Source organism: Phyllobates terribilis, unplaced genomic scaffold (assembly GCF_046119375.1).
Source record: "Phyllobates terribilis strain yellow unplaced genomic scaffold, ASM4611937v1 Scaffold_1__5_contigs__length_1240528914, whole genome shotgun sequence".
NCBI classification, from domain to species: Eukaryota; Metazoa; Chordata; class Amphibia; order Anura; family Dendrobatidae; genus Phyllobates; species Phyllobates terribilis.
In genome coordinates, this window is record NW_027362761.1 from 1,074,430,503 (window position 1) to 1,074,458,084 (window position 27,582).

Sequence of the window (27,582 nt, forward strand, 5' to 3'; positions counted from 1 at the left end):
CACAGATTTTTCTCAATATCTGACATGAAATCAGAATAGTCCTTTCCCATTTTAGGTCAATTAGGATTACCATAATTTTTAATATTTGACAAATGCCAGAATAATGAGAGAGCGAGAATGTTTTAAAGCATTTTTATTGCTTAGTACAAAGTCAAAAGTTTACATACATTTCATTAGTATTTGGCACCATTGCCCTTAAACTGAATGACTTGGGTCAAACGTTTGGGACATCCTTCCACAAGCTTCTCACAATAGTTGCTTGGAATTTGGGCCCATTCCTCCTGAGAAAACTGGTGTAACTGATCCAGGTTTGTAAGTCGCCTTGCTCGCACCTGCCTTTTCAGCTTTTCCTATAAATTTTCAGTAGGATTCAGATCAGGACTTTCTGATGGCCACTCTAAAGCATTGACTTTGTTATCCTTAAGCCACTTTGCTACCATTTTGGCAGTATGTTTCTGGTCATTGTCCATTTGGAAGACCCATTCCCGCCCAAACTTTAACTTCCTGGCTGATGTCTTCAGATGTTGCTTCAGTATTGCCACATAATCTTCTTTTCTCATGATGCCATCTATTTTGTGAAGTGCCCCAGTCCCTCCTGCAGCAAAAAAAAAAAAAAAACCCAACATGATGCTGCCACCCTCGTGTTTCACAGTTGGGATGGTGTTCTTAGGCTTCCAAGCCTTTCCCTTTTCCCTCCAAACGTAATGATGGTCATTATTCCCAAAAAGTTAAATTTTAGTTTCATCAGACCACAGGACATGTCTCCAAAAATTAAGGTCTTTGTTCCTGTGTGCATTTTCAAACATTAATCTGGCTTTTTTATGTTTCTTTTGGAGTAATGGCTTCTTCCTGGCAGAGTGGTCTTTTAGCCCATGTTGATACAGTACTCGTTTCACTGTGGATATTGACACAATCTTACCAGCTTCCGCCATCAACTTCACAAGACCTTTTTCTTTTGTCCTTGGGTTGATATGCACATGTAGGACCAAAGCACGTTCACCTCTGGGACACAGAACCCATCTCCTTCCTGAGTGGTGATTGCTGGACAGTCCCACCTTGTTTGTACTTGCGTATAATTGTTTGTACAGATGAACGAGGCACCTTCAGGTATCTTGAAATTGGACCCAAGGATGAGGCAGACTTGTGCAAGTCCACAATAATTCTCTTCCTGATATCTTGACTGATTTCTTTAGCCTTTCCTATACAAAGAAACAGTGTGTTTCAGGTGTGCATTAAAAAACATCCACGGGTGTGTCTCTACTCAGATATTCCCAAAAAAACTATCAGAAGCTTCCAAACACATGACATCATCATATGAGCAGTCCAGAATTGTTTAAAGGCATAGTAATCTTGGTGTATGTAAACTTTTGACTTTGCAGTAAGTAATGAAAATGCCTTAAAACATTCTCTGTCGCTAATTATTCTGGCATTTGGCAATTATTAAAAATGATGGTAATCCTAACTGACCTAAAACGGGAAAGGTTTATTCTGATTTTATGTCAGATATTGAAAAAAACATGCATATGTGTCTTTTTATATAGTGTATGTAAACGCCCAATATACTGGGTGACATGGGTGCATGTGCACTGTATACCAGGTGACGAAGGTGCATGCGCACTGTATACTGAGCGACAAGCACACCGTATACTGGGCGATGAGGGCGCATGTGCACAGTATATCGGGCAACGAGGGTGAATGCGCTCAGTATACTAATGCAAGTACTGTAGAGACAAATTGTATTGCTATTAGAAATGTGTGAATCCATTCACAGGACTCTGGTCTATTGTTCGTGTTAGCAGTCCTTGACTGCTGAGCAAGAGCCTTGTGCACTGCCTGCTACCTGCTGGCATCCCTGGTACTTCATCTGATTAGTAGGCCCAGCGGTGCCACAACTGATGTGGCCCCTGGACCAGATCTGTGCACATTTTTTCACTCCTCTTTAATTGCTATCCTTCCAAAAGTAAATATGGCATTAGAATAAATTAGTAATACTCACGTGCTATGGTTGCTGATTATACTGATATTGTACTGACAATGAAGATGGCATATAAAATACTAATTCGCTTGCATACTAGTCAAGCACATGGGTAATGACAGTATATATTGTGCTCACAGTCCTCACTAGTATCCTAAATAACAAGGGTGTGCACACAGTAAACAGTGTCATGACATATGAGTAGAAAAACAGCCACGAAACATTCACGATTTGAGGGGGTATGTTTGCACAGAGTTTTTTGACATGTAAAAATCTAAAATGGTTTTCAAGAGAAATTTTGTTTGGTATCCATGCAGCTTTTGAGGCATTATATACCGTATTTTTCTGACTCTAGGATGCTCCTCACCATGAGACGCACCCCAGGTTTAGACATCATAAATTAGAAACTTCCCTGGCTAACGGATATACATCATAACAAAAAAAAAAATAGTATGAATATAGATTTCTCTGGAGTGTTATTGGCGGGGGTATTTGTATTAGATTTTTTCCATTTAAACAATCTAATACTTGGAAGATGACAACTTTTATTGTATTTTATGAATAACAATAATATATAATGATACCATGTAACATTGAAAACCTCATTGTTCTACTGATCTTTCTTTGTAAAAATTATATTGTGGAATTTTCTTAATAAAAATGATCAGATAAAAAAAAAAGAAGAAACTTCCCTGGCGGTGTAAAGTGGAGGGGTTATTATTAGTGATGAGCGAGCATGCTCGTTACTCGAGATTTACGAGCATGCTCGGTTGTTTTCTGAGTATCTTCGGAGTGCTCGAATGTTATTTTTTAGTCACTCCGTGTGCATGATTTGCGACTGTTTGACAGCTTTAATACATGTGAGGAATATATGTTTGTTAGGCATTCCTTACATGTATTAAAGCTGTCACAGTCGCAAATCATGCACACGGAGTGACTAAAACATAACATTCGAGCACGCCAAAGATACTCGGAAAACACCCGAGCATGCTCGCCGAGAGGGTTAACAGAACACGCTCGCTCATCACTAGTTACTATCACTATTTTTTGCACTGGGTTAAGAGAGGGAGGTAATAGATCTTAATGTTTAGTGTTTCTCTTCAGTGTGTGTATTATATACACAAAGCACTGCTACATGCACATTTATAGACACACACAGCTCTGCTACATGCACATGTATAGACACACAGTTGTAGTCCTGGAGCTGGTCAGGTGGAAGGTTCTCTTTCTACTGGGACATTCATTCCTCAGAAGCTTCCTCTCCTGCCATGCACCAATCACATAGATCAGTGTGGGGCAGGAGTAGGGACCAGTTCTCTCAGTGATTTGGTTGGATGCTGTGTCAGCGTTCTCCTCCATCACAAGAAGCTGCCTCTAAATCGGACACTTTTTAGCAAGATTTTTTTCTTTCTAAAGTACCTCTCCTAGTCCCAAAAGTATGAGATTTGTTTTTCCCTATAGTGAGGTTTTCAAAAACTCATCTGAAAAAAAAAAAATTGTTGGGTTCCCATTGACATGAAAAGGAAGAGTATAGTATCTGAAATATATATATATTTTTTTAATCGTATCCACTTCAAAATCTACATGAAAAAACTCAATGTGAATGTACCCCAAAGGTCTCTGACAGTGCGGAGTTCTTCTTTCCAGGCTTTATATCCTCTGATCACCTGCTTGTTGTGTGTCAGCCAGAAGCAGTTTTTCCTCAACAATTGGCACATCTTCTTACAGAACTGTTTGTCACATCTGAAGGTAGGTGCCCGTCCACCACACATCGATGAGGACACTGCAGTGATTGACTAAAGATCGGTTTATTATCCTAATATTCCTCTTTGTTTGGTTAATGACTTTCTTTCCTCATCTTTGGAACTAATCAATCAATTAAATTGTCATGTCAATCTTTTCCTGATTGAATCCGTGCTGGTATTCACCGCTTCTTTCTTCCTGTTGGGTTGGACTTGACTTTCTTCGTAGTGCCGGTTGACATAAATGCATTGCTCTTCCTATCACTGTGTTGACCACAGTCCGGGTGAATGTTCTATTACATATCTTTCCATATATCCCTCTGACACTATTGCTTTCTACCCGTAGTAATGTAGATCTAATGAACTTGGAGAAGGACTCTGCACCTGATCATTAGCTGAATGTCTGATTCATGGCTGGCTCATATCATATTTCCTTCCTGTGTTTTTCCTTCACTGCTTATCATTCCATTCACGCTGAATTGATTTTTTTTTTCGTTCCCATGTCTCATCCTTATGTCTGAATATACACCACTTTTTTCTTAATAAGGCAAATTTACATTTACTTTGCTGGTTGTGATAACAATAGTAATTTAACTTATCGCTTGCTCTAATCCATCTCTAAAGTATGAGAAAAATCGCACTTTCAATATTACAACTAGTGTACTTATTCCTAATGGTTATATGCGATTGAAAAAAAAATTGTAAAACATGTGGCCATGAACATTACTATTTGTAGGGCTGTAGATGTGTTCTGTAAAAGTCTGCTAAAATATAAGAAGTATTATGAACATTAGTTTTAATACGTATTTATTTAAATAATGATTTATGTAATCCAATAGCTTTTTCATCCCTAGATCATAGCAAAAGTAAGCCTCTAATAACAACCTAAGGACTCATGCACACAGCCGTATTATGGATGACTGTTGTACAGACCTATAAATCAGTGTCTGCACAAATGTGTCATGTCGATCCTTACAGAATCCATGAACGAGGTTATACTGGTGATATATTCCATCGCATGGTATTCTCCCCAGAAGCATGGCTTGTAAGAAAGAAAACGGTGGCACCAGATGTTGGCACAAGGACTGCCAACTTTGCCATGTGCATGACGACTTAATGTTGAGGTGTGTATGTGCTCTAGCACAGCAATAGAGGAGCATGCTGTTGCTCCATTTATTCTGTATACATTGCAACTAATTATCGGTTGTCCCAAGTGGCTCTAGTAATCTTCTGACCGTGTTTACTTTGTATACCACAGCCACACTCTAACATGATATATATAATATGATTACCCCATATTGTGTGAGTGATCAGATGAAGGCCTCTTGTACATGACTGTATTCGGGGCCTGCATGTTCATTCTCACTGTCATCATGCACACAAGGAGAAATAGATTAGGAAAGTGCTAATACTTCAGTTATTAAATATGATGAGTTGAGGTTTATTAATATGTTAAAAGGTCCCAGAGTCCCTCAAAGCACCATAAATTCTCTTTAGAGCCCTATTCCAGCATCTTTATAATGTCTTTGCTGTCCCAGACTAATTTTTGTATGTGTGCCTAAACCACTTATTACAGTGTGGCTTGCCCTCTGCTGATTACCTTGGACTAGTTCGAAAGGGTGTCCCTTCTCTAAGACAAGTCCAGGGTCAGATACTGCGATCCCTTAGAAGAGAATGATGTTCTCAGCATTGGTCTGCAATGTTCCTTGCGCATGGACAGAGGGACACAGTGATGGCGAGTCCTGCTCTGTTGAGCATTGGGAAGAGCGTCAGTTCCTTGTAAGGGGGTGTGAGTACAGAATCTGATGCTGGACTAGTTTCTGAAGGAACGCCTCACCGAACTAGTAATGAATAATTGGCGAAAGGCACTAATTTTGATTTACATGCAAACATTAGTCTGAGACAGCAAAGCCATTACTAGATAAGGGCGAGTAACCAGTGTGATGGCCGCTCTCTGCTCTCACTGCAGAGCTGTGTGTGATTATACCTGACACATCTGCAGGTTCCTCTCACTGCAGAGCTGTGTGTGATTATACCTGACACATCTGCAGGTTCCTCTCACTGCAGAGCTGTGTGTGATTATACCTGACTAGTGTTGAGCGAGTATGTTCTATTAACCCTTTCGGCGAGTATGCTCGGGCCGAGCTCCGAGTATTTATAGCTGCTCGGTGATGCGTTTGAATCGCTCCCGTGTGCATGATTTGCAACTGTTTGACAGTTTTATTACATGTGAGGAATGTCTATTTCTTACACATTCCTCACATGTAATAAAACTGTCAAACAGTTGCAAATCATGCACACGGGAGCGATTCAACCATATCACCGAGCAGCTATAAATACTCGGAGCTTGGACCGAGCATACTCGGAAAGAACATACTCACTCAACCCTATACCTGACACATCTGCAGGTTCCTCTCACTGCAGAGCTGTGTGTAATTATACCTGACACATCTGCAGGTTCCTCTCACTGCAGACCTGTGTGTGATTATGCCGGACACATCTGCAGGTTCCTGTCACTGCAGAGCAGTGTGTGATTATACCGGACACATCTGCAGGTTCCTCTCACTGCAGAGCTGTGTGTGATTATACCTGACACATCTGCAGGTTCCTCTCACTGCAGAACTGTGTGTGATTGTACCTGACACATCTGCAGGTTCCTCTCACTGCAGAGCTGTGTGTGATTATACCTGACACATGTGCAGGTTCCTCTCACTGCAGAGCGGTGTGTGATTATACCTGACACATCTGCAGGTTCCTCTCACTGCAGAGCTGTGTGTGATTATACCTGACACATCTGCAGGTTCCTCTCACTGCAGAGCTGTGTGTGATTATACCTCACTGCAGAGCTGTGTGTGATTATACCTGACACATCTGCAGGTTCCTCTCACTGCAGAGCTGTGTGTGATTATACCTGACACATCTGCAGGTTCCTCTCACTGCAGAGCTGTGTGTGATTATACCTGACACATCTGCAGGTTCCTCTCACTGCAGAGCTGTGTGTGATTATACCTCACTGCAGAGCTGTGTGTGATTATACCTGACACATCTGCAGGTTCCTCTCACTGCAGACCTGTGTGCGATTATACCTGACACATCTGCAGGTTCCTGTCACTGCAGAGCTGTGTGTGATTATACCTGACACATCTGCAGGTTCCTCTCACTGCAGAGCTGTGTGTGATTATACCTGACATATCTGCAGGTTCCTCTCACTGCAGAGCTGTGTGTGATTATACCTGACACATCTGCAGGTTCCTCTCACTGCAGAGCTGTGTGTGATTATACCTGACACATCTGCAGGTTCCTCTCACTGCAGAGCTGTGTGTGATTATACCTGACACATCTGCAGGTTCCTCTCAGCTTCCATCTCTCAGGCAGATAGGGTTGTAATACAGCAGAGCTGTGAGATCTGCAGCTACTAACACGTTTGTTATGAGACATAGTTCAGTACTATTGTTCTGTGTTCGTTACATGCCTCACACTGGTAACTCTTCCTTTGATTAAAAATATCCCTGGAGGCAGATTCTCTGGGAGATCTATGTCTGACCCATAGATCTTAACAGCTCATTTACATATAAGAAAAATGTGGATTTCTCTGGAATAAGACATCAGATTGCAGATATCACATTATCATTTTATTCAGCTTCCTATGACCTACATGTCCATATAGATGGATTAGAAGGGTTGATCCTACTGATAGATTCCCTTTAATGTAACATATTTAATATCCAGCTTCTAGACAGTGCAACTAATTTACAGAAGCAACTCTAAGCTGACAGGTGGGGAGGAATGTGTTAAAAAGCTGGTCATGACGACATTGTACGTATGACCGGTACTAAATTATGCACAGCAAGTTCCTTTAAAGGGGTTGTTCAACTATTAAATATCATATTCATTGTATAGATAATAAAACTTGAGGAAAAAGATTCCTGGGATATCCCCTTTAATAAAGAGAGACGATGGGCTCATTCTCCTCCCGGCTTCTTTTAGTTTTGTGCTGTTCGTGTTGTGCTTTTTCATCTAACATGCATGTGGCTCCATTCTCATGTTTGTTTTGCTGTCTCACGTTGCTTTATTTAGATGCCATCTAACAACAGTATCAGAAAACAAATAGAAACTCTTCAGGTGAGTTCATGTCTGCCCCATGGAGCTGTATATCAGTGGACAAGAGAACAAGAGACCTCCAGTAGGGTCTTCTATCCAAGACTCCTCTTTTAGCTGCTGGAATTTTAGGACATGGTTTAGAAAATCAACAAAATATGCATAAAGATGTCAACTCCATTGCAGCTATTTTTTTTATAGTACCATTTTCTGTAAAATGAAAAAGAAACCAACTTTGTAAATGGTCTTTTTTGTATTGTTCCAACCAGTTTGTGCTTACTCCTCCTATGCAAATCTATGTGTCGTCTTGGTAACAGACTGCAAAGAAACCTTCCGTAGTCTGATCCTGGAGTCACCCTCCCCTTTACACTTACCTCTTTATTGAGAACTCGTTGAATGTATGGGACCAATAGAAAGCTGTAGCTGATGGCTCTTAACTATGGAGCTGGGTACAAGAAACCTTTGAATATTTCACATAAATGGCTTTTTTTTCAAAGTTGCCTTATTTTTAATTTTCGATTAATCAGATAAAGGAAAAATGGCTACAATGGTGGATGTAATCATCAGAATGCAATGCTGACTTTGACTTTTTTTTTTTTTTTTTTCATGGATTTTTTTGGATCTTCAGTTTTCATCTTTTCTCTGGAAATCTTCTTAAAGCTCCAAAGTTGATTGAATGATAATCCATAGATATAAAAAGAGAAGTGCTTTCTAAACCGTTTTCCTTTGTAGAATTTATTTGGGGCAGTGTGGAAGTCTAGAATGTTCTCATTTAGTATGTTCTGTGCATGTCGTACCGACATTGGTAGCCCCTCACCACCAGAGGCGTAATGACTGATACTGATAGATGAAGCATACATTTCACCTATAGATTGTGAGTAATGACCCAGGCTGGAAATACGAAAATGAGGATACAACGTGGAGCCAAAATGTGATCTTACTTCATATTGGAGAAATAATAGCTCTAAAAATCTTAAGAAATCCGTCACCGCCTCGGCATTTCGAAAGATGTGGTGATTATTAGTGTAGTTTATATAATGGTATGTTAGGACACATTTGCATTCAGCATTTTAATTGCAGTTTACCCTTACATCTTGTTTAACTAAAGCTAGAACAGATCTCTCCATTGTACGTCAGGAAAACTACCAACGCTTCATTGCCCAACATCTAAAGCTGAGTAGTTAGGATTAGTAGAGTAAAATTCCACCTTTGATCACAATTTCCCACTTAAAATATAAGGTAAAAGTTAAGTAATTTTATATACTTTTTGCTTTACTGGGTTTTTTTCTTCCAAGTTATTTTATGTTGTCTTCTCCATTCATGTGCATCTAAGTGTGTCCATGCTGAACTCTTCTTAAATTGCATTAAAGGGGTTGTCCGGCGGGTATAAGTTATCACCTGAGCAGAAAATAGGCGATAACCTGCTGATCCGGTGGATGTCCTACCGCTGGGACCCGCACTAATCTGTACACTCTTCTCTGTAGTCTCTGGATATCAGAAGCTGGGGCTTATTACCTTATAAATGAAACTGTGACAAATGCTTATATACGGGTTATATCTCTTATTAATAATCCTCTGTAAACAGGTTCTCTGCCTTTTCTGGTTGGAAGATTGTGTGTAATTTGTATTCTTGGTGGCATATATTCATGTTATGTGTGTATTTATTTCTACTTTTAAGGCATCCTGCCAGCATATTACATATGGAAGTAGTAGTATAGCTGTGTAGGCACTTATCCTCTGAATAAAAACGATACTTTTTTTTGTAGAATTCTTATCTACCAGTCATGGGGAATCTAGAATATAATCAAGATGCAAATCAGTCTGAAAGTGCACTTGGGGCGTCAGTGCTTGGAAGAAACAATCCAAAGGCTGTGGACACGCCTCCAGTGCACTTCCAGCATGATTTTCATATGGCTTTTGTTCTACATTTGGCTCTACAGAAAAATTAAGCTGTTTTTTTCTTCTTTATTCTTTTAATTGGGGAAGTGGATACACAGTTATACTGCTACCATGTGTTAAAAAGGTTCCTTTTAAGCTTCTCTGTTAGCATAAACCCCTTGGTGCGTTCATCTAACTCCCAGTATTGCTTTTATACATAACTGGGACACAATTGGTGTCTTATTAGTACTGATAACCTGCACTCTCTTACTATAAACCCATGCTGGCTGTATCAAGATTGTGGACCGCAAACTAGAGATTGAGTAACTACAGTCACAGCAAAAAGCGTCCCTCATAACATCAGTGCTACACAAATTCACATCCCTTGTTCCAGACACATTTTAGTGTTGAGAGGCACAAAACGTGTGACACATGCTATTTATTCCACGTTTTGGGGTCAATTTGTGCTTTGATTCTGCTTGGTAATTCTTATATAATGTATTCTGGTTTAACATGTATTTATTTTTACTATATATTTTGAACTGTGTTATTAAAGCAAATATCTGTGGAGTTTTTTTTTTCACACTTTGGCGTCACAGACCATTTATCTTCCTTTTTCTTTGTTTCAGAATAAGGACCCAAAAATGTCTCGAGTTGCACTGGAATCTCTGTATAGATTATTGTGGGTTTATGTTATTAGGATAAAATGTGAAAGCAACACTGTAACACAAAGGTGAGTGAACACCGCTCATGTTGTAGGAGTGCAGCCAGTAGTTTATACTGTTAGGTCCATATATATTTGGACAGAGACAACATTTTTCTAATTTTGGTTCTAGACATTACCACAATGAATTTTAAACAAAACAATTCAGATGCCGTTGAAGTTCAGACTTTCAGTTTTCATTTGAGGGTATCCACATTAAAATTGGGTGAAGGGTTTAGGAGTTTCAGCTCCGTAACATGTGCCACCCTGTTTTTAAAGGGACCAAAAGTAATTGGACAGATTAAATAATTGTAAATAAAATGTTCATTTCTAGTACTTGGTTGAAAACCCTTTGTTGGCAATGACTACCTGAAGTCTTGAACTCATGGACATCACCAGACGCTGTGTTTCCTCCTTTTTGATGCTCTGCCAGGCCTTCACTGCGGTGGTTTCAGTTGCTGTTTGTTTGTGGGCCTTTCTGTCTGAATTTTAGTGAAATGCTGCCTCAATTGGGTTGAGATCAGGTGACTGACTTGGCCATTCAAGAATATTCCACTTCTTTGCTTTAATAAACTCCTGGGTTGCTTTGGCTTTATGTTTTGGGTCATTGTCCATCTGTAGTATGAAACGACAACCAATCAGTTTGGCTGCATTTGGCTGGATCTGAGCACACAGTATGGCTCTGAATACATCAGAATTAATTCGGCTGCTTCTGTCCTGTGTCACATCATCAATAAACACTAGTGACCCAGTGCCACTGGCAGCCATGCATGCCCAAGCCATCACACTGCCTCCGCCGTGTTTTACAGATGATGTGGTATGCTTTGGATCATGAGCTGTACCACGCCTTCGCCATACTTTTCTCTTTCCATCATTCTGGTCGAGGTTGATCTTGGTTTCATCTGTCCAAAGAATGTTCTTCCAGAACTGTGCTGGCTTTTTTAGATGTTTTTTAGCAAAGTCCAGTGTAGCCTTTTTATTCTTGATGCTTGTGAGTGGCTTGCACCGTGCAGTGAACCCTCTGGATTTACTTTCATGCAGTCTTCTGTTTATGGTAGATTTGGATATTGATACGCCTACCTCCTGGAGAGTGTTGTTCACTTGGTTGGCTGTTGTGAAGGGGTTTCTCTTCACCATGGAGATTATTCAGCGATCATCCACCACTGTTGTCTTCCGTGGGCGCCCAGGTCTTTTCGCATTGATGAGTTCACCAGTGCTTTCTTTCTTTCTCAGGATGTAACAAACTGTAGATTTTGCCACTCCTAATATTGTAGCAATTTCTCGGATGGTTTTTTTCTGTTTTTGCAGCTTAAGGATGGCTTGTTTCACCTGCATGGAGAGCTCCTTTGACCGCATGTTTACTTCACAGTAAAACCTTCCAAATGCAAGCACCACACCTCATATCAACTCCAGGCCTTTTATCTGCTTAATTGAGAATGACATAACGAAGGGATTGCCCACACCTGTCCATGAAATACCCTTGGAGTCAATTGTCCAATTACTTTTGGTCCCTTTAAAAACAGGGTGGCACATGTTAAGGAGCTGAAACTCCTAAACCCTTCATCCAATTTTAATGTGGATACCCTCAAATGAAAGCTGAAAGTCTGAACTTCAACTACATCTGAATTGTTTTGTTTAAAATTCATTGTGGTAATGTCTAGAACCAAAATTAGAAAAATGTTGTCTCTGTCCAAATATATATGGACTTAACTGTATATGGCATTGGGGAGCAGGGTACCCGAAGTAGCTGAACTTTTAGATTGTGGTTGTTTTAGGCAACCACCATGGAAGTTTGTCAGCACAGAATGACTGTTCAAACTAAGCACTGGCCCTTTGTGCACCCTCGGTGTGGCTAAACATTTAAGTGCCCTTTCCAACTGACCATAATTGTTTTTCGTATATCTCCTCCCTTCTCTGGCTCCATGAAGCCAGAACGTTCAGTCAAAATAGAGGGGGCAGAGATGGAGGGAAAACAAGTAGATGGGAACATGCACTTAAATATTTGGCCCCACCATGATACACCGAGCGCCTGTTCTTGGTTTGAACAGTCATTCTGTGCTGACCGACTCCCTTTAATGGTGCTCCTCTGTGCCAAGGGGTGTAATCACTTCTAGAAATAATCCTAATTAGTATCAGTATGTGGCTGCCAATAAAATCATCTGTATTGTTCAGCACAGAAGGAAAGCATCGAGTCTCAGAGCAATGCATATGTAATGAACCACTATGTATTATTAGTTTCTCTTTTATACCTTTTTGGATATATGTGTTCCCATTGCATTTATTTTAACTCATGTTATGGTCGTAGTAATTTCCATCGAAGCCAGAGAGAATTTATGTAATGTAGCATATATGTAAAATAAGATATATTTTCATTGCTGTAAAGTTTGGCGAGATAATTTTATTGGATCGGAATTTAGAGAAGATTAGAAGTTTTTCACATTTGTTACTGTTCTTTTTCCAGCCGCCTTATGAGCATCGTATCCGCACTTTTCCCCAAAGGCTCCCGTAGTGTAGTGCCCCGCGATACTCCTCTTAATATATTTGTCAAGATCATTCAGTTCATTGCTCAGGTAAGCTGGTGAGAAGGTGGTGTGCTCGTGCTGCGGGGGGATGGAGCACTTTCTGCTGGGTTTGCCACGCTCAATTGCAGTTGGTCTATGGCAGTGGTATACCATGTGATCCTTTACAAATCCGGATGTTTTTTAAAGGGGTTGTATGGGGGGGGATGAGGGTGGGGTTGCTCATATTGGTTAAAAAAAAACCTAAAAATAAGACACTATACTTACTGATCTCCCACAGTTCCTATTATGAGGCTGATCTGTCTCATCCCAGTTTCTGCTTTCTGTTGCAGCTATGACATCTCATCACAGCTTATCACTGACTATAGCTTGTCACCACTGCAGCCAGTGATTAGCTGCAGTGGTGATATGGCTCTGTGCCTGGATGTCATCTTTGCAGGAGGAAGTATTGACTGGCAATAGGCCAGGCAGCATGGAACAAGAGCATCAGGATGAGAGCTTTTTTGTTTTTGTTTTTTAAACATATAAACCCAGATTTGAGTATTTTTGTAATGAATAAAAATATATAGTCATTAGACAACCCCACAAATGAGCATATAAAAATTAAAATTGTTACTATGTTGAAAAGCATTAATAAAAATGTATTAGAAGCTAGGTACTTTGCCTTTTATGTATAGGTATGAGACATATATGACCATGTCTGCTTCACGACCCATCCTTAGAAAAGGTGGGGGACCTAACCTGGCACCTCTCATTAAAAAAAATATACAATTTTTTATTCTCAACTGCAAAAATCCTTTTTCCATCTATGAATAGGTATCATTTACATTATTGCTATTGTATTTTACTAATTATAATGGCCAATGGTCTGTTTATATATAAATATATATATAAAAAAACAACGAGTTGACGTGTGTGGAAATTAATTATTTTTCTTTTAGCAGTTGTATACTTAATGTAATTCATATCTATATTCATTTTTTTTATAGGAGCGCTTAGATTTTGCAATGAAAGAAATAATATTTGACCTCCTGAGTGTTGGAAAATCATCTAAAACATTTACGATCAACCCAGAGGTAAAGACAAGTGATGCTGTATTCTCAATATAATCCTGGTGCAGTAGAAATGAGCTACAGGTGCCCAGAGACATTAGACTTAGATGAAAATAATGATATTGACCAAAATGATTTGTTGTCGAGTAAAACTTAAAGGGGTTGTTCTGCCCTAGGCTTCAAGTCTGCAGTTATGGAATGTGACTGCAGACTTGTGAATACTCACATTGCGTGAACAGCTTGCTGTGAGGATTCCCCAGTGTTGGCGCTTGAATCAGGCAGTCATGTGACTGCCAGTTTGCGATATACATATTTCCTGCCACATTCCAACTAGACTTGTCCAGCCTTGCTCAATACATTTGCATTGAGTGAGGCCTCGCACATCTTGTCAGCCCGGCACCAGAGAACCCTCACAGTGCACAATGGGCAGATGTAGTGATTCACAAGTCTGCAGTCACATAGTGTGAATGCAGACTTGTACCTGAAGGCTGGACAGCCCCCTTAAGAGCTACAAATTGTATCCGGTGACTGGTTGCAGATCACTGTCATCTAAAATAGCGTTGGTCATGTTTATATTTTTGAGGCGGAAACTTGACCAAAAGCTCCTTCGAGCAACATCAGGTTTTTCATCCACAAACGATCTTTCATTGAAAGCATATTCCCTGAAGGATCGTTCCTCCTTCGCCCTGTGTTAATCACATACTACAGCCAAGTGGAACAACTGTAAAGGAAATTATGGAATTAAAGAATGGTCACAGCTGTGCCAGTGCACCGATCGTTCACCAGACTATGGTTTGTTTAATGGTTTTTACATGTGAAGCGGGAGGACTGCAGAAAAGTCCCTGCTGATGCCATAGTGTTGGATCCGCTTATGTGACAAGACATTGCGCAACAGCGATAGGTTTAGGTTTGTTTTTGTTTTTTGGTTCTTTTTTATAGGTTTACACTAAATGATTGTGGTTGTCTATTTTAGAATGTGTCCAGGATGGCAGAAACTGTGTAAAATCAGAAGCTCTTAAAGGGGTTGTCCAGTGGAAGCAAGTGATCACCTATTTTGCCTGTCCTTTGGTGTCTGACCACTGGGACCCTGAAGGGCAAATTGTTATCCCGAACGGGGGAACTTTTATCCCTGTTATAAAAAGCACAAATGGGTAAAGCAGCAGGTTGACCCTCTCTATTCATTCTCAATTGGGCTGTTGGAAAGAGCCAAGTTCAACACTTGTCAGCTCCATAGGGAATGAATGGAGCAACGGTGAAGCATGTGCAGTGTCGCTCCATTCTAAGGAATAATGGTTCCCAATTCTGCCGATTCCCAGCAGTCGCACCCGCACTGATCAACAAACTATCCTGATCCTGGGGATAGGTGATGATCTGTTTTCACTGGGCAACTTTAACTAAAAGGCTACCTAAGAAAACATAGAGGTGACACTCTGGCATGAACGATAGTATTAGTGACGTGCGTCACTGGAGTCCTGGCATGTTATGCATGGCATTTGTGTGCTTTTCTTGGTTTTTTTCGGGCTCTTCACAAATATTCCAATCTCCTCTTATTGTCTAAAATTGCAGTAGAGTACACCTGTGCTACAGTGCAGTGCAGATCACTGTGGAGTCTATGCCTCCATCGCGGATTCCTTCCGAAACCCGTTTTTAGGGAAATATGAGGCACTGAATAAATGGTGTGAAAAGTGCTTTTAGTTTAAGGAAATTAATTACAGATGTTCGTGTGTCACTGCATGTGCTGGCGCTATATCAGTACGTGAAAATAGTGTCATGATGGTTCCAGCCGAGGTGGTGAAATATTCAGTGACCAGTGATACGTTCTGCTCTGTCTGTGCCGGATGTGGATCGCTCACGTGTACTGTGTGATCTGCCATCGCCATAGATGATTCCCCGATGTTATCACATCGCGGGTGTGGCAGACATGAATGGCTGTTTGTCAGTCCTGTGAATGCTCTTACTTTGGCTGTTGCGTGTCTTGCAGAGAATGAATATAGGTCTCCGAGTCTTCCTCGTCATAGCAGACAGCTTGCAGCAGAAAGATGGCGAGCCCCCTATGCCAACAACTGGAGTCGTTCTTCCCTCAGGAAACACCTTACGTGTAAAGAAAATCTTTCTGAATAAAACCCTCACAGATGAAGAGGCAAAAGTCATAGGTTTGTCCACATTGTGTGCGGGTAATGGCGATGTTTCCATGCATCGTCCAGCGGCCATGTTGGTACCCTGTGGCAGCCGGACCAGAACTCTGCAGAGCTCCTGCTATCTGCCGGCATGCTGGCCACCTCTTCTGATTAGAAGTAGGAAGTTTGCAGAGCTCTGGTCCATTTGCCACAGTGTGCCAACATGGCAACCAGACCCGGGTCTATATATGTATATTGATATTGGTTTCTGATACTACTGCCAGGGGAATGCACTGACCAGTACCAGAACACAAAAACTTGAGGCTCAGTTTTATCTACGCACAAAGACTTGAGAATCTCCTTTGTTTCTGACCATAAATTTAACCCATATCCTCAAATTTTATCCCTACAAGAAAAACAAATGCATTTCCCCCTTACTTTATTATCAGTGACCCATTGCTGTCAGTGACTTTAAAAGCATTAATTGAGCTGCCACATGGTCTGTGGGATACAGCCTTCCGTGACTGTTAGAAATATATTGCTGGGTGCAATATAAAAAATACAGTGTGATAATATGGCTCATGTAGCACTAGTCATCATTTTACTCACAGAGGGAATTTAATGCACATGTCACTTAACAGGAACAATCTAGCCGTTCTCGTTTAATTTCTATCGCTGTCTATGTATTTTATGCTGATAAAATGCTTTTATTACTGCTATGTCGTTGCAGGGATGTCTGTATACTATCCTCAAGTACGCAAGGCATTAGACAGCATACTTCGGCATCTTGATAAGGAGGTTGGCAGGCCAATGTGCATGACAAGCGTGCAGATGTCCAATAAAGAGCCAGAAGATATGATTACGTATGTATAATTTGGATGATGCATCTATTTGCACCCCACTTTCTTGCAGTTGTGAATAGTAATATGTTTGATGTACTTAAACCCAGTGATCAATAATGATCCTAGCAGCTTATGTCAGCTGGCAATTACTGTACGGCACAAAGCTTTTCAATGTTAGTAATTAGATTGAAAGCCTGGGTGTTATAAAAGTAGAGGATTAATGTGCATCATTTTGGGGTGCAGTTTGCCCAACACTGACTTCTTACTAAAATGAGATTCAACTAGTTAATATAATTTTTCCTACATATGGAAATACATCTATTTAGGGTCCTTTCATATTGCATTTTTCCCCATGTTCATTGGCCGTTTGGGGGCTTATTCCCCCCCCCCCACACACACACACCTGCAAAACGAGATTCGTACACATTGACATGGCCATTGACTACAATGATGCAGATGGATTCACATTGTTCTGTCATCTATAATTTTTGGCAGTATATGCCTATTGGAGGCAGACAGCAAGAAAAGAAAAAAACGCAATGTGTAAGGGCCCTTACAGTCACAACATAATATTTTTCCCCTGATGATAGGTCATCACTTTCAGATCAAATTTCACTTTGTTTCATTTTCTCAGTGGTTAGCAGTGCAGCCTTGCAGCTCTGGGGTCCTGGGTTCAAATTCCACCAAGGGCAACATCTGCAAGGAGTTTGTATGTTCTCCCCGTGTTTGTGTGGGTTTCCTCCGGGTTCTCCGGTTTCTTCCCACATTCCTAAGACATACTGATAGGAAATGTAGAGTGTGAGCCCCAATGGGGACAGTGCCAATAATGTCTGTAAACCGCTGTGCAATTAATGGCGCTATGTAAGTGAGTAAAATAAATAAAAATAAATACATTTTAATCCACAACATCTTTAACTTCAAAGGCACCATATACAGTCTGACTTGGGGCACTGCGATGGGCATGTGATTCGCCTCAAGGTTCACCAATCTGTAAATGGAACTTTTTGAGACCGTTTTCATCTGTCAAGATAATTCCTGGTCTGAGTAGAGCAATCTATACATAAAATAGATTGATGACTTGATCATTTGGGACAATACAGATTAATAATCTGATGACATTGAACACTTGGATGCCAATGATTAGGGTTCATCATTCACCAGTACACAATCTGCAAAACAAATAGAATATTTAGAAGTGCCCTTCATTGTCCACTCCATTGATAAAGGATTTTGTGTTCCCTCATCAAACTTTGGCAATATCACTATCTTATCAGTGGACACTGACACTCGACACCCCCACCGATCAGCTAGATTCACCCTTATTAGTCGCCAGATCTAAACTGTGTACAGGGAGGTACTTTACTTTTCCATATCTGTTTTGTACCCACTGCCGATATTAAAGAGAATAGGAACTGATCTGCCATAGCCAGCAGCAGATAAACAGTGTGCGATCTGTGCTTTTCCACTTCATACATGGATTACATCAGGCTGGTGATGTTAACAGCTGAACGGTGGGAATGCCAAGTGTCAGACTGCCACCCATCTGACATGAATAACCTATCTTAAGAACAGGTCATCAATATAATAGTAGCAAACAGTCTCTTTTAAGTCAAGTTTATTAATAGGTTTACTATAAAAAGACACATATGCATGTTTTTCTCAATATCTGACATGAGATCAGAATAAACCTTTCCCGTTTTAGGTCAATTAGGATTATCATAATATTTAATATTTGCCAAATGCCAGAATAATGAGAGACAGAGAATGTTTTAAGGCATTTTTATTACTTACTGCAAAGTCAAAAGTTTACATACACTAAGATTACTGTGCCTTTAAACAATTCTGGACTGCCCATATGATGATGCCATGTGTTTGATTCCAAAAAAGCCAAATTAATGTTTGCAAATGCACACAGGAACAAAGACCTTAATTTTTCGAGACACATCCTGTGGTCTGATGAAACTAAAATTGAATTTTTTGGGGCATAATGACCATCGTTACGTTTGGAGGGAACAGGGAGAAACTTGGAAGCCTAAGAACACCATCCCAACTGTGAAACACGGGGGTGGCAGCATCATGTTGTGGTGTTGTTTTGCTGCAAGAGGAACTGGTGCACTTCACAAAATAAATGGCATCATGAAAGATGATTATGTGGCAATACTGAAGCAACATCTCAAGACATCAGCCAGGAAGTTAAAGCTTGGGCGGAAATGGGTCTTCCAAATGGACAATGACCAGAAGCATACTGCCAGAATGGTAACAAAGTGGCTTAAGGATAACAAAGTCAATGTTTTGGAGTGGCCATCACAAAGCTCTGATCTCCATCCTATTGAAAATTTATGGGCAGAGCTAAAGAGGCAGGTGTGAGCAAGGCGTCTTACAAACCTGGATCAGTTACACCAGTTTTGTCAGGAGGAATGGGCCCAAATTCTGACCAACTATTGTAAGAAGCTTGTGGAAGGATATCCTAAACGTTTCACCCAAGTCATTCAGTTTAAGGGCAATGGTGCCAAATACTAATGAAATGTATGTAAACTTTTGACTTTGCAGTAAGTAATAAAAATGCCTTAAAACATTCTCTCTCTCATTATTATGGCATTTGGCAAATATTAAAATTATGGTAATCCTAACTGACCTAAAACGGGAAAGGTTTATTCTGATTTCATGTCTGATATTGAGAAAAACATGCATATGTGTCTTTTTATATAGTGTTTGTAACCTTGTGGTTTCAACTGTGTATAATATAAAAAAAATGTAATAAAATAATAATGTAATAAAAAGTAATAAAAAAAAATTCACAGGAGCCACTAGGCCTCATTTTCTGTTTTATAGAGATTCCGTCTCAGCAGTAATATCATTATTATCACAGGCAGGGTTACACCGAAAGGCTATAATGTTAGAGGCAAAAGGCACAACACCGATAGGTAATAGTTCACCTCTTTTCCTCATGTACAGACGTGCAAGCACGCTCACAAGAATACTAAAAGTCAGATCATTGCCAACCACCAGATTTCTGGTTCATGTGGCTACTGTAAAGCAGATGCAGTTCATGCAATTTGGCTGTCCCTCCAATAATGTGTAGAGAAGAGAATAAAGTCCTACAACCCGAAAATAAAATCAAATTAGAAGAAAAAAAGTGTTTCATGGACTGATTTTAATTAGTAAAACATAATATATGTGATACATTCTCTTTGAAAGGAAAACAGAATAAATCGTTCACTCTGTCTCTTCTCCATGTTCTTTTCTTCATTACTTGATGGCTGTTATCTATGACCATGATAGCCTTGCTTGGTGAATGAGTGTAGTAGTAGATATCTCTAGGTAAGATTGACTTGTTTTGTAGTTATTGACCTGCATCGACAGCCATTGCAATGCAGTACTGGAGATATAAAACAGATACTAATGTCTGATTTCTATTTTTTTGTTGCTTGCATGTAACAGAGGTGAAAGAAAACCCAAGATTGACTTGTTCAGAACATGCATCGCTGCTATCCCTAGGCTTATTCCTGATGGCATGAGCAGAGCGGACCTCATTGAATTGCTTGCAAGGTAAACCTATTGTGCACACTTTATTTTTTATGCTCTCTATTAGAAACAATATCGTTACTGTATCTCAATCCCAACTAATAGTAGCAATCGGCAAAAATCTAACCTCTATTCAGTGTTCTATAAAATGCCATCTATATAGCACAAAGAGATAAGCCAATAAAGTGAGTGATGGCACAGAATGATATTATACATGCAGTAGTGATCATGTATCATGAGAACAAACTGTGGGCACGTCCTAGGGTGGCACAGGATAGGTACACAATGGGTTACTGGAGGGCAGCATAGTTGGTGGGAATCATCTTTAACTTTAGCCCTTTTAGAGATCATTTAATCTTCCACTTAACTGTTCACAATAACAGTAATTTTGACCAGGTGTGCCCAAACTTTTACATGCCACTGTATCTGACACTGTATGTCTCTATGCCAACCAGCGTCCTGACAGAAAAATGTACGAATGCTGCAACAATTGAGCTGAAGGATAGTGTGAGTCCAAAAAACACATTGCTCCTCTCTATGGTGCATTGTGATAGAATATTCCATATAAATATGTGTATGGCAGAATGAAGCGGGGTGACCCCTCCTGCCGTCTGTGCATTGTGTTACACTAGCACAGCTCCGCTCTGAAACCGTGCAATGTGCGCTTAAACATAAGAATGACCAGTCCCGTGCTGTAATTTGTCACCGTTTAACCTGCTCCTTTCTGCAGGATGAGCAATGCTCGCTGCAGCCCGCTGCGGTGCATGACTGTTCTTTCTCTCCCCAGACTTACCATTCATATGGATGAAGAGCTGCGTGGGCTGGCGTTCAATACCTTACAGGCACTGATGCTTGATTTTCCTGACTGGCGGGAGGATGTTCTTTCAGGATTCGTTTATTTCATTGTGCGAGAAGTGACTGATGTGCACCCATCACTTCTAGACAATGCGGTGAAGATGCTGGTGCAGCTAATAAATCAGTGGAAGCAGGCGGTTCAAATGCACAATAAAAACACTGACGCCCAGGTATTCCCACCTCATCATAACACTGCCGGATTGGGGGTAAAGAGGAACCAGTAGTTAGCATTACTTTATTCCTGCCGCTTTAGCTTTACGGGACAGGTAAATTAAGAGTACTCTGACTAGGCTCTGTTAGAGGGGTGTTCCATTATAGGATGATATATTGCTAGAATATGATATTGCTTTCTGATTGGTGGGGATCTGACCCCCGGGGCCCCCGCAGATAAAGAGAACGAAAGAAACTGCAGCCAGCGTCATTTACGTCAATGTAGTTTTGCTGCGGTTACACTGCTCCGCTGGAAGTCAGTGACCACCATAATCCTGAGAGTGATGGTCGCACAAGTCTATTCACACATCAATCAGAAGGTGATGTATATCTTAGGAATTACTTTAAGATAGTAATGGCTCTTACCTGGTGTATCCCATTGACTTGGGGAAAGACGTCAGCAACGGCGCACTGTTTCGCCTGGAAAATGGCTATGGAAATCTGGAGGGGAAAAATCTTCCCGAAAAGATACAAATGCCAGCTCACCTCCACGTTTTTGTTCTGTGCACGCGGGCTGTCCTCGGCTAACCAAGCAATGTTGAGAGAGAGAGAGAGATCCTTCATTGTATTAGATAAAACTAAATAAAAGTCCTGATTTTTTTAATTTTAATTTATTGATCCACTTAAAATCCATAGCAAAAATACAAAAGGCACATTGATGCTTTTCAGACACATAGCGTATCCTTAGCAACATAATATAATACTATATATGTTATGAGTGAAGCTATAGAGATGTCAGTTCTGAAAAATCCAAAGTAAGCGCAAAATTTGTATCGCCCGGACGTTGGACGCATAGAGCTAAATCAATCAAAGGTTGCAAAAAAAAATTGCACATTGTGTACCGCTCGCCATTCTCACAGCAAATCTTTATAAATGCATTAAAGCCAAACAGCTCTTTTCCTGGGCTTTTACTTCCCCAATGATCTTATTGGAGAGGAAGCGATATCCGCTAACTACCCTTTATGCACTGAAACATGTCTGGTGATTGAGAATTTGATGTATATTTTTTACTTTTTGCAGCGGGGTATGCACAACGGAGCCTCCCATACGCTCCCTCTTGAAAGAAGTCCGGTCTCTAGTGTTTTCCATGTAGTAGAAGGGTTTGCTCTGGTGATTTTGTGTAACAGCCGACCTGCCACCAGGAGGTTGGCCGTCAACGTCCTCCGAGAGATACGAGCTCTCTTTACAGTCCTTGAAATTTCGAAGGTGAGCTAGTAGTTTCTCAAATATGTTTTAATAACGCACATAAGTGTCTTTGATCCTGGTTCTGCACTGAGGGCATTTATTGTACTGTATGGAGTTCTCATAATCTAGATCACATTTGGGTTACACGAATTCGGGGATGTCGCAGTTACTTCATGTGTTTTCTTTGTGTTTCTCTTCTGTAGGGTGAAGAGGAGCTGGCTATTGATGTAATGGACAGGCTTAGTCCGTCCATTCTGGAAAGCTTCATACACCTCACAGGAGCAGATCAGGTACAACTATCAATTACCTAATAGACCCAAGACAGGGTTCAAAGGCTGTGCAGTACATGGGGGGTATATAGATTATGCATAGAAAATCATATCTGTAGTGAGATAGTGCTGCAAGCATGATAACATTATCACCTCTGTCATATATTTCCATCGAGTACAGGAGGAGCAATGCGCTGTTTTTATGTACAGGGATTAGTCCAATATTACCTAGCCTTAAAAAGTATTCATACTCCATGAACTTTTCCACATTTTTTCATGTTACACCCACAAACTTAAATGTTTTTTATTGGGATTTTATATCATATACCAACACAAAGTAGCAAGTATTTGTGAAGAGTAGTGGAAAGGATACATGCTTTTCTAACTATTTTAATAAATATTGATCTGAAGATGATCAGCCCCCTGTAGTCTGATACCCCTAAATAAAATCATAAGTGACCAATTGCCTACAGAAGTCACATAATTAGTAAATTGAGCCAACTGTGTGAAATTTATTTTCCGTATAACTACAACTGTTCTGTGAAGACCTCAGATGTTTGTTTGAGAACATTAGGGATCAGACAGCATCATGAAAACGAAGGAACACACCAGACAGGTCAAGGATAAAGTTGTGGAGAAGAGTAAAGCAGGGTTAGGTTCTAAAAAAAAATAAAAATAGCCCAAGCCCTGACCGTCTCACAAAGCACATCCATCATCCACAAATGGAAGGAGCATGGCACAACTGCAAACCTACCAAGACATGGCCGCCCCCATATACTGACATCTCAAGCAAAGAGAGCACCAATTAGAGAAGAGGCCCATGGTCACTCTGGAGAAGTTGCAGAGATCCACAGTTCATTTGGGAGAATGTGTCCACAACTATTAGTCGTGTCCTCCACAAATCTGGCCTCATTGTTAGAGTGGCAAGAAGAAAGCCATTTTTGAAAGCAAGCCATAAGGAGTCCCATCTGCAGTTTTCAAAAAGCCATGTAGGGGGCACGTCTAGCATGTGGAAGTAGGTGATCTAGTCAGATAAAATCAAAGTTGAACTTTTTAAGCTAAATGCAAAAGTCTGTGGGGGAAAAGGAACACTGCACATCACCCTGAAAACACAATGAGCTGACTACTTGCACCTTTTTTTTGTGGAAATACAGTGGTAGGTAATAGTCCCTGATATGTAATTTGACTTTTAGTAAATTTAGTAAAATTCGGTAAATTAATTTCAGGTTTTAATTTTCTTTGGTGCTGGGTTAGGGATTATTTTCAGGGGATGTTTTATTTTTTTTTTCCATGAGCAACAATCCACATTTATTATTGATCAAAAAAATCAACATTTATTCAAATATAATCATGTCATCACACACGCACTGCACATACACCTGTATTTATACTCCCACACTGCACATGCATACACATGTATATACACACACTGCACATACATACACATATATACACACACTGCACATACACCTGTATTTATACTCCCACACTGCACATGCATACACATATATACGCACACTGCACATGCATACACATATATACACACACTGCACATACATACACATATATACGCACACTGCACATGCATACACATGTATATACACACACTGCACATACATACACATATATACGCACACTGCACATGCATACACATGTATATACACACACTGCACATACATACACATATATACACACACTGCACATACACCTGTATTTATACTCCCACACTGCACATGCATACACATATATACGCACACTGCACATGCATACACATATATACACACACTGCACATACATACACATATATACGCACACTGCACATGCATACACATGTATATACACACACTGCACATACATACACATATATACGCACACTGCACATGCATACACATGTATATACACACACTGCACATACATACACATATATACACACACTGCACATACACCTGTATTTATACTCCCACACTGCACATGCATACACATATATACGCACACTGCACATGCATACACATATATACACACACTGCACATACATACACATATATACGCACACTGCACATGCATACACATGTATATACACACACTGCACATACATACACATATATACACACACTGCACATACACACACTGCCTCCTCTTCAATTCCTCTAGACTCCCGCAGTTAAAGTACCTTTGGTGACATCATGGTTACATGACCGTGATGTCACCAAAGCTCTTGAAGCAGTCTTACCTTCGGAATAGAAATGTTGGTGGCCCTGGGCAATTGCCCAATTACCACCCCCTACCTTCCGTAACGCAGGCCCTCTCTGTAACTGGGGCTTATTTACTATTGACTTATGAAATAAAAATTAAAATGACGGTTACTCTTAAAATGTCGGCATAAAGTGTGTACATTAGTATTTCTTAATCTATGCTCAACCTTCAGTTTACTGAATAATCCTATATTTTGTTGTTTATTTGTGGCTTTTCCTCTGTAGACCGTTCATCTAAGTCTGGTCTGATTTTTCTTTCTTTTCTTTAGACCACTTTGCTATACTGTCCTAGCTCAATAGATCTGCAGACGCTTGCAGAGTGGAGTTCATCTCCCATCAGCCATCAGTTTGATGTCGTCAGTCCATCCCACATCTGGATCTTTGCACATGTCACTCAGGGTCAGGATCCCTGGATAATAAGCCTGTCCAGCTTCATGAAACAGGAGAACCTGCCCAAGTACTGCCCCACAGCAGTCAGCTATGCCTGGATGTTTTCTTACACCCGCCTTCAGCTGCTTTCACCACAAGTTGATATAAAGTAAGATATTCTGTGGAGTAGATACGAGTAATATAATGCATGTTATTAGCTTGGTATTTATAGATTTCCATCCTTAAAATATTAAGGAAATCAACTTTTAATTTAGGTTAATCCTTTATTCATTTTTTCAGTAGTCCCATTAATGCAAAGAAGGTGACTGCAGTCACCGGCAGCGATTCTTACATCGGCCTTTGGAGAAACTACTTGATTCTTTGCTGCAGTGCAGCAACATCCACCGGTTCTTCAGCCTCTGCTGGTTCTGTTCGATGTTCCCCTCCAGAGACGCTGGCGTCTACCCCTGACAGTGGATATTGCATCGATTCTAAAGTAAGTCATCGATGAAGGCTAATGTCACAAGGGGACTTCTGCCATTGTTAATGGAGTCCTGATCTTAGTTTTCCATTTTTTTTCTCTCCTAAAAAAAAAAAAAAAGTTGTAAAATAACTTTTAAGTTGAGCACAGTTTTTTCTGCCAATATTCACTTGTTTAAAGGAACGCTAACCCAAACACAGGCACTCGGTGCACCCTTGGTGTGGCTAGTCATTTAAATGCACCTTCCCACCTGCTTGTTTCCCTCTATCTCCTCAAATACGGGTTCAGCCCATATGATTAGTAAGGGACAAACTCTGTGCTCAGTTTGCAGTGAATGAAAAAATCCTTTTATTGGCAATCCAAATTATTTTTAACATTTCGGTCCCTATTTATACCATAGCGGGGTCGCCATTTGACTGCGCTGCTGCTCTGCATTCTATCTGGTCATCCAAACGGCAATCAGTTTCTGATGAAGGGCTGTGAATAGGGACCGAAACATTAAAAATAATTTGGATTGCCATTAAAAGGATTTTTTCATCCACTGCAAACTGAACACAAAGTTTCTCCCTTACTATAACCAAAGTGTATACAGGTACTTTGTTTTATTTGGTATAAGGTCAACTTGAGTGTCTGGAAGCATACTTGGCTTCTTCAAAAACTACAGTTTTATTTCTTCAGACTGCTATCACAGGCACAAGACTTGTAGCCAAATCTTCTTTTATCACTATTCCTTATCCAAAGCATTTGGCAGTGCTCTTGATGCTATCATGCATATTGACAAAAAGTGGTTGACGACATATTGAAACCTTGAAGGGTCATTCCCATCTTGGCAAGTTATCACCTATTCACAGAATAAATGATAACTTGCTGCTCTCTGGAGTCTGACCACCGCTCCATTCATTGTCTATGAGATTGCTCGAGATAGGAAAGCGCTGCACATAATCTGCAAACTGTATGGCGATAACTGATTGTCATTGCCACTGTTCATCTCCATACAGTTTGCATATTCTCTGAGGCATGAGGGACAGTCATGGACTTTTTGACCTACAAGATGCAATCATCTTTTTGCTTGTGTGTCCGCTGATTGCTGCAGGGCAATAATGTTAAGGTACTGTCACACTTTGCGACGCTACAGCGATCCCGACAACGATACAACCTGTCAGGGATCGTTGCTGCGTCGCTATGTGGTCGCTGGTGAGCTGTCAAACAGTCAGATCTTCCCAATGACGTAGCAACGATGCGGCGACCCGTAGCGACCTGTATAACGATGCACGCCTATGTGTCTCAGTTCTGAGTCGCCAACGAGGTCGTTGGTAAGGTGTCAAACACACTGATGCATGCTACCCAGCGGGGCCTCAACGATCAAAAAAAGGTCCGGACTATTTCGACACGACCAGCGATCTCACAGCAGGGGCCTGGTCGCTGCTACGTGTCAAACGTAGCAAGATCGCTGCTGAGGTCGCTGTTGCGTCACAAAACTTGTGACTCAGCAGCGATCTCGCCAGCGATC

At 40.5% G+C, this 27,582-nt stretch overlaps 1 protein-coding gene across 10 annotated transcripts in view; it reads left to right on the forward strand.

Moving 5' to 3' along the window:
- FRYL (FRY like transcription coactivator) overlaps window positions 1–27,582 on the forward strand; it is a 298,660-nt gene that overhangs the window by 203,740 nt on the left and 67,338 nt on the right. For 6 of the 10 annotated variants that reach the window (XM_073645520.1, XM_073645519.1, XM_073645521.1 and 3 more), the window contains 13 exons: window positions 3,623–3,724; window positions 7,795–7,839; window positions 10,323–10,426; window positions 12,858–12,966; window positions 13,905–13,991; window positions 15,949–16,120; window positions 16,815–16,947; window positions 20,368–20,475; window positions 21,239–21,476; window positions 22,537–22,722; window positions 22,905–22,991; window positions 25,492–25,760; window positions 25,892–26,087. In XM_073645520.1, the coding sequence (XP_073501621.1) occupies window positions 3,623–3,724; window positions 7,795–7,839; window positions 10,323–10,426; window positions 12,858–12,966; window positions 13,905–13,991; window positions 15,949–16,120; window positions 16,815–16,947; window positions 20,368–20,475; window positions 21,239–21,476; window positions 22,537–22,722; window positions 22,905–22,991; window positions 25,492–25,760; window positions 25,892–26,087 (1,836 nt within the window). The remainder of the gene's footprint in view (window positions 1–3,622; window positions 3,725–7,794; window positions 7,840–10,322; window positions 10,427–12,857; window positions 12,967–13,904; window positions 13,992–15,948; window positions 16,121–16,814; window positions 16,948–20,367; window positions 20,476–21,238; window positions 21,477–22,536; window positions 22,723–22,904; window positions 22,992–25,491; window positions 25,761–25,891; window positions 26,088–27,582) is intronic. The other 4 variants (XM_073645515.1, XM_073645516.1, XM_073645518.1 and 1 more) reach the window with 1 other exon arrangement.